Source organism: Periophthalmus magnuspinnatus, chromosome 21, assembly GCF_009829125.3.
Source record: "Periophthalmus magnuspinnatus isolate fPerMag1 chromosome 21, fPerMag1.2.pri, whole genome shotgun sequence".
Classification (NCBI taxonomy): Eukaryota; Metazoa; Chordata; class Actinopteri; order Gobiiformes; family Gobiidae; genus Periophthalmus; species Periophthalmus magnuspinnatus.
The window spans coordinates 7,652,286-7,663,511 of NC_047146.1; the positions used below are offsets into that span (position 1 = coordinate 7,652,286).

General features: G+C 40.4%; 4 protein-coding genes across 4 annotated transcripts; 2 read left to right on the top strand and 2 right to left on the bottom strand.

The window, feature by feature from the left end:
• Positions 1 to 339: 339 nt before the first annotated feature.
• On the bottom strand, positions 340 to 1,688 carry kctd12.1 (potassium channel tetramerisation domain containing 12.1). Its single transcript, XM_033987588.2, has one exon. The coding sequence runs from the start codon at positions 1,580 to 1,582 to the stop codon at positions 716 to 718; it is 867 nt and encodes a 288-aa protein (XP_033843479.1). The 5' UTR covers positions 1,583 to 1,688; the 3' UTR covers positions 340 to 715.
• A 3,500-nt stretch (positions 1,689 to 5,188) lies between these two features.
• On the top strand, positions 5,189 to 7,460 carry acod1 (aconitate decarboxylase 1). Its single transcript, XM_033986348.2, has 5 exons — positions 5,189 to 5,215; positions 5,295 to 5,456; positions 5,633 to 5,722; positions 5,799 to 5,998; positions 6,518 to 7,460. Exons 1-5 carry the CDS (start codon positions 5,204 to 5,206, stop codon positions 7,452 to 7,454), a joined length of 1,401 nt encoding a protein of 466 aa, XP_033842239.1. The 5' UTR covers positions 5,189 to 5,203; the 3' UTR covers positions 7,455 to 7,460.
• Positions 7,461 to 7,545: 85 nt separating this feature from the next.
• On the bottom strand, positions 7,546 to 9,215 carry zgc:162944 (uncharacterized protein LOC569993 homolog). The gene is made up of 4 exons (XM_033986352.2): positions 9,004 to 9,215; positions 8,367 to 8,538; positions 8,079 to 8,277; positions 7,546 to 7,959 (listed from the first exon to the last, which is right to left on the bottom strand). Exons 1-4 carry the CDS (start codon positions 9,196 to 9,198, stop codon positions 7,764 to 7,766), a joined length of 762 nt encoding a protein of 253 aa, XP_033842243.1. The 5' UTR covers positions 9,199 to 9,215; the 3' UTR covers positions 7,546 to 7,763.
• Positions 9,216 to 9,327: 112 nt separating this feature from the next.
• Positions 9,328 to 10,952, top strand: cln5 (CLN5 intracellular trafficking protein). Its single transcript, XM_033986351.2, has 4 exons — positions 9,328 to 9,503; positions 9,897 to 10,071; positions 10,142 to 10,367; positions 10,455 to 10,952. The coding sequence occupies exons 1-4, from the start codon at positions 9,397 to 9,399 to the stop codon at positions 10,940 to 10,942; spliced, it is 996 nt and encodes a 331-aa protein (XP_033842242.1). The 5' UTR covers positions 9,328 to 9,396; the 3' UTR covers positions 10,943 to 10,952.
• The last annotated feature ends 274 nt before the right edge of the window (positions 10,953 to 11,226 follow it).

The following is an 11,226-nucleotide window of genomic DNA, read 5'->3' on the forward strand; positions in this document are numbered from 1 at the left end:
ATGTTTTTACTCACTGCCCCATTGTCACAATGTTCTACTTTGACGTGGACTCTCCATTCATATGCTGGAACTGGCACTGTCACCCTTCCATTTGTGTGCAGCTGGCCCTTTCATTATTACACTTGATATGATAATGACATCATGTGTGCACAGCTGCACTATTTAAATGTGCACGTTTAATTGATATGACAAAATGAAGGGGCAAAAACACCACCTAGTGCAATGTTTATATGTTGCAGAAAGCATGGTGCTGTCAGTGATGTTTGAGAACAAGATCCTCAACAAAGGAAAATGCTGATGGACTCGAGTGTAAATACAAATCAAATTAAATAATGCAGGTTTTGAGAATCACAATAAAAGTTTATTCATCTGAACAGGTTGAACACATACTGTGAATGTACATATACTTACATATTTGCAGTCAACCTGCTAATACAAAGTGTGCCCAGTGTAATCAGGCATGTTACAGTGACATATTATTGGACTGGTTTAGGCTAATGTGTCATCATTGACATGCACACCTAAAGACGATGTTAATGTTTGGATCTAGATCTTTCCCAGGTCATCAAATACTGAGCATGTGTAATTTGTGTTATTTTAAATAAACATAATCAGACAGATACAGTCTCTCATTAGAGCCAATAATACAATACATTTCAAAGACATTCTCTACAGTGTGAAATGTTTTATTTACAGCAGGGCATGAATAAATAGTTTATTCCCGACAGAAAACGTATTCGGTGTAACTTGTCCAGATTTTGTCCTCGTTGGGGTCATTGCTGGTGTAAGCGCAGGTGCCCGTGGAGCTGCAGGCCACCATGTGGAAGCCCGCCTCTGTCAGCTTGTCAAACGCCTGTTCTAGAAAATTATATTTTAGGTAGTAACGGGATGTGTATCTCTCCGGTGGTCGGTCGGGGTCCCTGCTCTCGTTAAGCGTTTCGCCAAACACTTCTTTGGCGAGAGACGTCTTGCCGCAGACGGTGATGCGCGCTACTCGCCTGAATTTGGCATCGGTTTGGATGTCTCTTCCGATTGTGTAAGAACCGCGGTATCCTACTGTGATATAGCCCGATCTTCTGGAATCTAAGGACGGGGAGCGCATCGCCCCACTGGAAGACACGGTGCGTAAAGTCTCCATGGTACCGGAGGGGCCGCACTGCTGCGCACCTTCCTCTGTGTCGCTCTGACTGATCTCTTCGCTGATGGAGTTGTCCTTACTCATCCGTGGGCTTAAGCGTTTTGCGAGGTCCTGCAGCTGAAAAAAGTCCGCCTCCCTCTGCAGTCGACTTTTCTCTGGGAAATAGTCCGGCAGCACCAAGTTGAGATCCCGGAGATAGTCGAGGATGTAGCGGAACAAGAAGCCGTCTCTGTCCAAGAAGAAGCGTCCCTTGCTGTCGCGTGCCAAATCCTTGGGCGACTTTTTACTGAACATGTTCCAAAGGAGTGAATCCGGCACCGCCACCAGAGTTTTGTGTCTGGTGACATAGACTTGCCCACCGACATTCAGCTCAATGATCTCGGAGAAGGGTGAGCTGGAGTCGCCGCACATGGACACTCCGCGCTCCGTATCTGCCAGTGCCATGGTCCCTGTGCGTCTGGCTCCGAGGCGCACTGGACAGGAACGGGATCAGAGGAAAGTGAGCGGCAGAGTGGCAGCAGCTTGTTTATGAAGCCCGTGCTCACCACGTGTGCCAGGGCGCGTGCGTTATGGTGCACTGAGCGCTTATATTAACTCTTCACTGACTGATTCAAGACAATGTGGGGATCTAGGTGACATGTGTCTTTTATCCACGTACAGGTTTATCTGTACTGATCAGGATGATTGATAAAGAACCCTATTCAATAAGCTCAAGTGTAAGTTTTTTTTTTTTTATCCCTGTAAGTTTCATTCTCGCATAGAATAAACAGCGTCTCGTGACAAAATCAGCACCTACCAGCTTAGATTTCGCATTAAAACAAATTAATGCGCCTAGAATATCTGGTAAACATGAAAGAAAGGTCATATAACTTGGTTGAGGCATCAAATCTACCCTGGTCAAACTCAAATAAGACTCATATCCCCAAGACAGACAAGGGAGGGACTGGGAGTTATACATATGAATGGACATTGTATCACATCTAAATGAGATTATATTAAAGTCTGGACAAACCAAACACATCCAGATAGGTCTATATTTGTATTTTATAAAAACCTGGCGATAAAATCAAATTGTTTTTTCGTTGTGACCTTCTCTTCTCCTGCTCCAAACCTAAATGTTTTTAATATCTGTCTCTGTCTCTTTGCTGTGTAAATGATCGTGATATAAATAGGTTATTGCTGGTGTTTATCGTGGATCTTCAGGTGGGTGATATAAATATTTACGGACAGGAGAGTCCAAAACTTTGAAAGACCTTTGCAATGTCCGGAATCTCACAATATTAATTTCTATTCCAACTAGACCTGATCTTAGAAATGTAAATAAAGCCACACTCATTGATAAAATCTTAACAAACTAACCCCATGATGTTAAGGCAGGTGTTTTTCCACTGGATTTTAATGACCACTGTCCAATTGTGTCTATTCGAAATACAAAAGTTAAGATCATATAAACATTTCAGTGAGCAGCCTTCATCTCTGACCTGTATTACATCAGCACCTTAAAATGTTAACATCAGCATTGCCTGACGTTACATTTAGTGAAACTGCAGACTGACATGCACTAAAAGAATTAAATTAGAATGAAAAACAGTAACAATCCTTTGTTCAATACAGAACTTGCAAGTTTAATTAGAGAAAGAAATGCTGCCTGGAAAACTATGCATGCAACCAGGTCAGAATTAGAAGAAGAAGAAGAAGAATATGAAGAAGAAGAAGAAATAAGAATATGAAGAAGAAGAAGAAGAAGAAGAAGAAGAAGAAGAAGAAGAAGAAGAAGAAGATATATGGGATTTGGCAATGCTACATGTTCCAAATTCATCTTTCATACAGAGTCCAGGCAGTAGAGGCTGATGGGTTTAAATACTTTTTTTTTTTTTTTTTTTTTATACTTCAAGTAAAGGAGTGCCCCAAGGCTCAATTTTGGGGCCGCTACTTTTTCACTATATTTATGAATTCCATTGGTTACAATTTAAGTGAAAGCCTCATACATTTATATGAAGATGATGCTGTTTTGTCTGCAAGTGCTCCCTCTGCTGATCAGGTGATTTTAAAACTGCAACAAGATTTTATTCAAATCCAAAAAAAGTAAAAAATATTAAATTATCATTGAATCCAAAAATAAAACTAAGTATATTATTTTTTATCTACACATCTTTATACACTAAATGGTACTTTGATTGAAAGTGTCACCACCAATGAATATGTTGGGATTTGGGTTGACGAGACTTTTGCTTTAAAATACATATCTTGGAATTATGTAACAGTTTAAAATCAAAATGACAACAAATGTTGTATCCCATTGAATTACAGAAAAGAACTTGTTCAAGCAGACTTTCTTTCTGTGCTAGATTATGGAGATATAATCCTCATGCAGACTTCAGCCTCTGCTCTGAAACCTTTAGCTTCACTCTTTCACTCCTTCGTTTCATATCAGGTGATGAATTTAAACCCATTACTGTTCACTCGATGAAAAAGTAGGTTGGCCATCGCTGTCTGTCAGAAGAACAACACTGTGTATTTATAAGGAACTACGACAATAGACTGACTCAATATCTTGAGTCAGCTGAATTTTGATACTGAAACTTTTAATTCAAGATCTCATGATTGCCAATGTCGAAAATCTGGCCACATGAAATGGGAAAAAAAGCTTTCGGTTATTTTACTTCCCAAAAATGGAAAACATTTCAAGGTCATGCAAAACTGGATGGATTGGTGCCACTAATGCACTTTAATAATGTGGAGATAAACATTTATAATCACACCTGCTCCTGTTTTTAATGTGTTAAATGGACTTATGCAGTTATGTGTTTAGTTTGTTTTTGTTTGTATTTTTATGTTTGCTGTGCTCTCGCTGGGCTCTCGTTGAAATAAAGATGGATGAAATGGAATAAGCACAAACCCAAACAATGGCCTATCAAATATGCAAGAAGCAAGAGTGACACCCATTGTAGCAAACTGGGAAATGCAGCCATCTGTACTTTACTTAAGTACATTTTACAGTGGATACTTTTTACTTTTACTTCACTACATTTGAGAGCAGGTATCTGTACTTTCTACTCCACGACATTTCTGAACAGGACTGAAAAGTAAAAAGTACTTTTCATATGATTTGAGGGGTTATTTTTACCATGTTTACCAATTTTCCAGTTCAAGCTTCAACTTTGAAAAAACAAAACAAAAATAAACACACAAAATTCATAAGAAAAAATAAAAAAAATTGATTTGCATTGTTACTGTGACTAAAATATGTATCATTTTTAATCACTTAAATACCTAAATACTTTTACTTAAGTACATTTTTTCCATGTGATGCTTTTACTTTTACTTGAGTAACTTTTTACCTCTGTATCTGTACTTTTACTTAAGTAACAACATTGAGTACTTCACCCGCCACTGCCCCAAACACAAACTCTTATCTGCATTATCAAGTCTGGCCAATTTAAACACTGACCTTACCTCAGTTTTTAGTATTAGGGATTAATTCTGATCTGATTAAATGCAGCCAAACCCAAATCCCACCACACATCTGTTATTACTGTCATTTCACTCAAATTAGTTTTCGACCACAATCATATATTTTATTTCTAAATGTATTCAACATTCAAAGTTAAGAGGGTAATCAAATGTTTACATAACACTGACAATTCCTTCAGAAATTCTAACTGTTGATTTTGTGGTTTGTCCAAATCGTTGACCTCACACTTCCCCTTTAATGGTTCACAAGACTTTCCTGGATTCTCAGCTGTCATTTTCAGAAACAGACAATTGTGAAAGACAGGATTTTTCAACGATGTGCATGAGGTTTTTATTTGAACTTAATGTCCCTTTTTTCCATCATAAAAAGAGTTACTTGAGCATATAAACAGGCAAAAATAAAAATGAAAATAAATAGTGATGAAAAAAAAAAAAAACACGTATAAATATTCCTAAAAATACCTTAGACGTATCTGAGTCACTGTGTCATTATGAAAGTACCAACTTCTCATTATGGCATTTTTTGGGGAAATTCTGTAAATCTGGACCTATAAAAGATCCAAACAGGTCGTATTGTCTTAGTCCTGAACAATGCTGCGCAAGGTAAGACCGCGTGGTTAATTTAGGTAATTGACCGGTCTCTTTCTATTTTGACCTGACTAACCTTATTTCACCTTTACAGGGTATTACAGAGAGCTTTGCTGCAGCGATCCATGCTCTTAACAGCGCCCAGCTGACAGATGGTGTGATTAAGAGGAGCAAAAGAATGATAGTGGACACTCTGGGTGTAGGTCTCATTGGAACTAGGACAGATGTCTTCAACAAGGCTCTCACTTACAGCCAGGTACAATAAACTTCACTCTGTAGGACAATAGACACGTATGCCAGTATGTCACTCTAAAATTGTTTTGTGTGGATTATGGTATGGGGTTTTCTTGATGTAATTTCATTCTGCAACCTGTGTCCTGGACTTGTCCACATCTAATTGCAAAGCTTTTCTGTTTGTGTGTCTAATTACAGTTGTTCAATTCTAAAGAGAAGAGCAGCATTTGGGGAAATTCGGACGTGAGTCTCCCAGCTCATTACGCCGCCTTTGTCAATGGAGTTGCAGTAAGTGTTATGAGATATGTGTGAAGACAATGTATTCCTGAACACGCTCTAATTAACACCACTGGTCCGGTAATAGGTTCACTCCATGGACTTTGATGACACTTGGCATCCTGCGACCCACCCCTCTGGAGCTGTGCTACCTGCTCTTCTTGCACTGGCAGAGGCAATGCCCCGGAAGCCCTCGGGACTGGAGCTGCTCCTGGCCTTTAATGTGGGCATTGAAGTGCAGGGCAGGCTGCTGAGGTTTTCCAGAGAAGCTCAAAACATCCCTGAAAGGTGAAAACATCCAGTCATGTAAACCAGCGGAAGACCATTTATTTTCTGAGTGTGTTCACGCTGTCAAGTTAAATCTAAATATTGAATTTTTTTGTGGTATAATGGTTCACCGAATAGTTTGTTAATGTCATTGTTGCTATTCTTAAACGTATTCCATCTGGTCATCATCAGCAAACGTGTTTATTTCTGGTTCCTTAGAAGACAAAATACAAACAAGAACTCTTAAACTTAGGACTGAGCAAAACAGCAAGAGAAATCAGAATTTGTTTGTTTTGTTTGATGCATCTGTATGCTCATGCAGTTTTCCACACCCACTCCTTCTATTGGTCAGCCTCTGTTATGCTCTTAGTGAGTGACAGGAGGATTTAACCAATCATAGTGAAGTGTGAACTCTCAGAAGAAGAAAATGCCTTTACCTCTTAAGTCATCTGCTCAAGTCGTCATTATGTTTTCGGCATATCGCCCATCCCTTCTTAAAATATACGGTTACTGACATGTAACTGCTTGTTGTTTCTCCAGATTTCATCCTCCCAGTGTGGTCGGGGTGATGGGCAGTGCAGCAGCATCAGCTAAACTCCTGGGTCTGTCCGCTTTGCAGTGCAGTCATGCTTTGTCTGTAGCTGCCTCCTCTGCGGGTGCTCCCTTGGCTAACACAGCTACCCAAACCAAACCACTCCACATTGGCAATGCAACACGGAGAGGCTTAGAGGCTGCACAGCTGGTTCAATTGGGACTGAAAGGAAATCCAGATATTCTAGACATTGACTGTGGATTTGGGATCTACTACAGAGACTATAATCCGAGTGTTATGCCTGGCTGTGATGACTCTGGGTTTGAATGGACCCTAGAAAAGCAGGATGTTGCCTTCAAGAGGATTCCTGCCCATTTGGGAATGCACTGGGTTGCAGATGCAGCACTAGCAGCAAGAGCAAAGATGGAGGAAGTTAGGAGCTTTGAACCCCGTGAAATTATTAGGCTCACACTAAGAGTCCCCCCATCCAAGTATATCAACTGCCCTCTACCCACATCACAGCATCAAGCCAGGCACTCATTTCAGTTCAACGCCTGCTCAGCTCTTTTGGATAATAAAGTCACAGTAGATTCTTTCAACCAGATGCAAATAAATCGAAAAGATTTGAAAGAATTGCTGTCCAAGGTTATAATAGAAACACCAGCAGATAACAAACCAAGCTTTGAAAATATGTACAGTGAGGTTGAATTGGAAACAAATGATGGGCAACATTATGCAGCAAAGTGCAACACATTTTATGGCCACTGGAGGAAGCCATTGAGTCAGGAGGACTTGATACAGAAGTTTAAGTCAAATGCATCTGCAGTGTTGACTTCAGAGGGAGTTGAAGGCATTATTGATGTGATAGAAAACCTTGAGAATGAAAATGATTGTGCTTCACTATATTCCTATTTGAAAATGGCAAATGTTTCCAACAAGGTTTAATTGTTGCCCTATCTATCCATCTATCTATCTATCTATCTATCTATCTACCCATCAATGAATACTGTAGCTACATGTATAAATAATGACACTATTATTTAGATAATGCCATTTATTTACATTATTGTCACACAATGTTTCTCTGTCTACATTTATCTACAGTGTAGAAGTTGCTGATTTGATTATTTGTAAATAAACAATTTCTTATTTGACTCAAACATTGATCAGTGGTGTCAGATGTGTATTTCTGATTGTAATCATATAAGAAGTGCTTAGTGCTGGAGTCTTGCTCAAATAAGTCCAAAAACCAGCTCAAGCCAGTTTTAGCACATCCTTCACCATGGAGCCGATGCCATCAAAGACCTCGTGAATAGGCGCGTCACACATGAAGGCGCAGGTGGTGACCAGCTTGTTCTTCTCGTCCACATGGCTCTCGCTCACACTCTTACTCACATGTGTGCAACCCAGCTGGTTAATAGCTGCTGCAGTATCAGCGGTGTTTGGATATCTACAAAAGTATTAAAACACACTTTATTAGAGCTGTGCTGAAATAAATAATTGCAGTAAATAAAAAATAATAATAATATATGCACTTGTAATAAATAAATACCATCAATAGACACATACTTTTGATCCTTTTCAATGCCAACAGTGACTTCACATCCTGGAAACACTTTTGCAGCGAGCACAGGAGAGATGCAGCAGAGGCCGATGGGTTTGCCCTCAGTGTGAAACGCCTGCAGCACGGCCTGGACCTCTGAGTTCACAGAGCAGTCTTTACCCTGCACTGCCCATGTGCACAGGTTCTTGGCTGCTCCAAAACCACCTGAACAGATACAACCTTATTACTCACTGCTGCACAAACCATCTGAAACTATATGTTATACAGATATGTTAGATTAAGATTATCTTAACCTGGAAATATGATGGCATCATGATCTTTGACGCTCAGCTTGGACAGATTCTGGATGTTTCCACGGGCCAATCTGGCACTCTCCACTAACACGTTTCTGCTCTCCTGTGACGGTTCCCCTTTGAGGTGATTTATTACATGCATCTGCTCAGTGTTGGGTGCAAACATACTCACCTGTAAAGTAACGCAAACTGAAGATTAGGTGAGACATTTAAAAGTGCACTATGGAACTTTTTAAGAGTAAGGCCCTGTGCAATGCGTGGAATGTGCAATGTGTGTAGTGTGCAATTTTGTAACATAATAAGAACTGCAAGAGAGGTAAATTTAATGTCATACTGTGGCGCATTCCAGGCAAAGCAACATCTCTATAAAGAAAAGCAGGTGGGGAAGTTACACCCTGAATTACAAAACAAGTGAACGGTTTGTTGCATGTCAAAACTGGTCTGTCAGAAATAACCTAAATACTCAATTCCATTATTATTTTGTTTGTTTGTTTTTTAAATTGTTAATGCTAAATGTTAAGTGCATGTTAAACTGTGTGTTACTGCATTAAGTGCTCAAAACAGCACTTCAATTTCCCAGCAGCTTTTGACTGGCATTATTCATGATGTAGTTTCCATTAGAGTAACGCAAACTTACACTTGCACCTCCTCTGCTCAGATGCACCAAAACAGCCGAAGCTTCGTGTATTTCAGTGCCATCATAAACCCCGCAGCCCGCCAGCACCACGGCCACACGTTTGGACATTTCACTGGAGTAAAAGTGCGAGTTTAAAGCCGAGATCGTCCTTGGACTGAGCAGGTTTGGGCCACAGTGGCGCAGCAGACTGAGCATGGCGGACAAGCTGACAGAGGACGGAAGGCTGCTGCTGCTGCTTCTTCTACGTGGGTTTACCTTTACACCGAGCGCCCTCCTGTGTTCGCTCTGTGGTACTACACCTTACGTCCACGTGACCGTCATGCGGAAGTGCACAGAGATGGAGCGGCTCTCGTCTTAGCGTCGTTTTTTACCACTTTTCTCAAAACTGGCAGAATGACTTGTAATTTAGTTTTGTTTCTTAGTTTGCTGCTGGGTTTTAGTGTTTGTTTTCCGTTCAGGAGCGGGGAAGAGAAACGGCAGAAGTGGCCTGTCCCGTACAAGTGAGTAACTGTAGTAAACAATAATCATGTGACTGAAATTAATCTGAACTACTGTGAAAAAGTGATGAATGCTGTTTAACTCTTTTTAAATAAAATAACAGTGACTTACATCCACACTAGGCAGGTTATGGTTGGCTGATTTTTGTTTGTGATGGTACTTTTATTTATTTTTTCCCACGATTTTCTATAGAAGGCTTCACTCTTTTATGTTTATAGATTAATGATCAGAGTCTTATAGGTCATGGGTGTCCTGCACTGTCTGAGGAGTCCCAAAAACATGATATTTGTCAAACTAAATGTAAACTTGCAGTAAAAAGCGCTGAATACAAGGGCTGCATTATGCCGTAAAGAAGTTCCATAGTTCATCCCTGTGACTGAATGCTCTTCCCACAGGAGGTTTGACTATCGGCCGGATGTGGACTCCTACTGCCAGGCCTTGTACCCCTTCTGTCCTACAGGGGATCGAGATGGAAGGATACCCTACATGACAGAAAGTGATGTCATCTCAGTTTATCGACTACAGACTCCTGTTTGGGAGTTCAAATATGGAGATGTTCTTGGAAAAGTGGTAAGAACATTGTCACCACAAACAGAATCACTCCAACAAAGTCTGTGTATTGTGTTTGTTTTCTTTGCAGCACATTATGCATGATGCCATTGGCTTCAGGAGCTCCGAGAAGGGGATTAATTTCACCATGGAGTGGTATGAACTGTTTCAGCTGGGCAACTGTACCTTTCCTCACCTCAGACCTGAAGTCAGTGCCCCATTCTGGTGCAATCAGGGAGCTGCCTGCTTTTTTGAAGGCATAGACGACTTACACTGGTCTCAAAATGGCACTTTGGAGAAAATAGGTGAACTCTCAGGTGAGGTGTCAAATAATCCAAAACATTTCAATAGTATAAACAATTTTGACAAAGTTAATTTATGTTGTTTAAACTGGCTTTCTCCAGGCAAACGGTTCAATGAGCTGGCCCAGTGGGTGCAGGAGGACAACACGACTGGCATTTACTATGAGACGTGGACTGTGCGCTCTGACCCAAGCTCCAACGCCACTGTTTGGTTTGAATCTTATGACTGCTCCCAGTTTGTTCACCGCACATACAAGAAACTCTCTGAACTGGGAACTAAACTGTCCAGTCAAACACAAACCAACTACACAAAGCTCTACTTGTACAGCGGAGAGCCGAAATACCTGGGAAACGACAGCGCCATCTTTGGCCAGCCTGCACTGAAGAATCTAGCAACAGACATTAAGAAGTTTTACTACATGTTCAGGCCTCATCAGTCCTTTGTTGAAATAGCTTTAAGTCTGTTGGAAGCTTATGACAAAGTTGTGCTGGACAAACGTTTTTATCTTTATTACAACTTTGAATACTGGTATTTGCCAATGAAATATCCATATATACAGATTACATATGAGGAAGTACCGCTACCGTGAGATCTGACGTGCAAAAACACCACAGACACATCAGAGCTAATAGTTTGAGCGGGAGTTTTATCACAAAACTAATGAATGGACACAAGGCTTTTATTTATTTCTTTATTACCAGTATTAAATCATATGTCCAAAAGTATATCATTGTCCGAGAGGTGACCTGAAAGCAGGGGATGTATTTTGACATTTCTTTAAAAATTCACACTTGAGTAGCTTTTAAATTGCCATAAACCAAAATTCTAAATGCCCTGCACACCATCGGAAACAGTGATGAATAAAATCATGGT

Coding starts and splice junctions, on each gene's coding strand:
- kctd12.1 (XM_033987588.2), bottom strand. CDS start 1,582: ATGGCACTGGCAGATACGGAGCGCGGAGTGTCCATGTGCGGCGACTCC.
- acod1 (XM_033986348.2), top strand. Junction 5,723..5,798: donor CCTTTGTCAATGGAGTTGCA/GTAAGTGTTATG, acceptor GTCCGGTAATAG/GTTCACTCCATGGACTTTGA. Junction 5,999..6,517: donor GCTCAAAACATCCCTGAAAG/GTGAAAACATCC, acceptor TTGTTTCTCCAG/ATTTCATCCTCCCAGTGTGG.
- zgc:162944 (XM_033986352.2), bottom strand. CDS start 9,198: ATGCTCAGTCTGCTGCGCCACTGTGGCCCAAACCTGCTCAGTCCAAGG. Junction 8,539..9,003: donor TGAGCAGAGGAGGTGCAAGT/GTAAGTTTGCGT, acceptor GTTACTTTACAG/GTGAGTATGTTTGCACCCAA. Junction 8,278..8,366: donor TGATGCCATCATATTTCCAG/GTTAAGATAATC, acceptor GTATCTGTTCAG/GTGGTTTTGGAGCAGCCAAG.
- cln5 (XM_033986351.2), top strand. CDS start 9,397: ATGACTTGTAATTTAGTTTTGTTTCTTAGTTTGCTGCTGGGTTTTAGT. Junction 9,504..9,896: donor AAGTGGCCTGTCCCGTACAA/GTGAGTAACTGT, acceptor CTCTTCCCACAG/GAGGTTTGACTATCGGCCGG. Junction 10,072..10,141: donor GAGATGTTCTTGGAAAAGTG/GTAAGAACATTG, acceptor TTTTCTTTGCAG/CACATTATGCATGATGCCAT.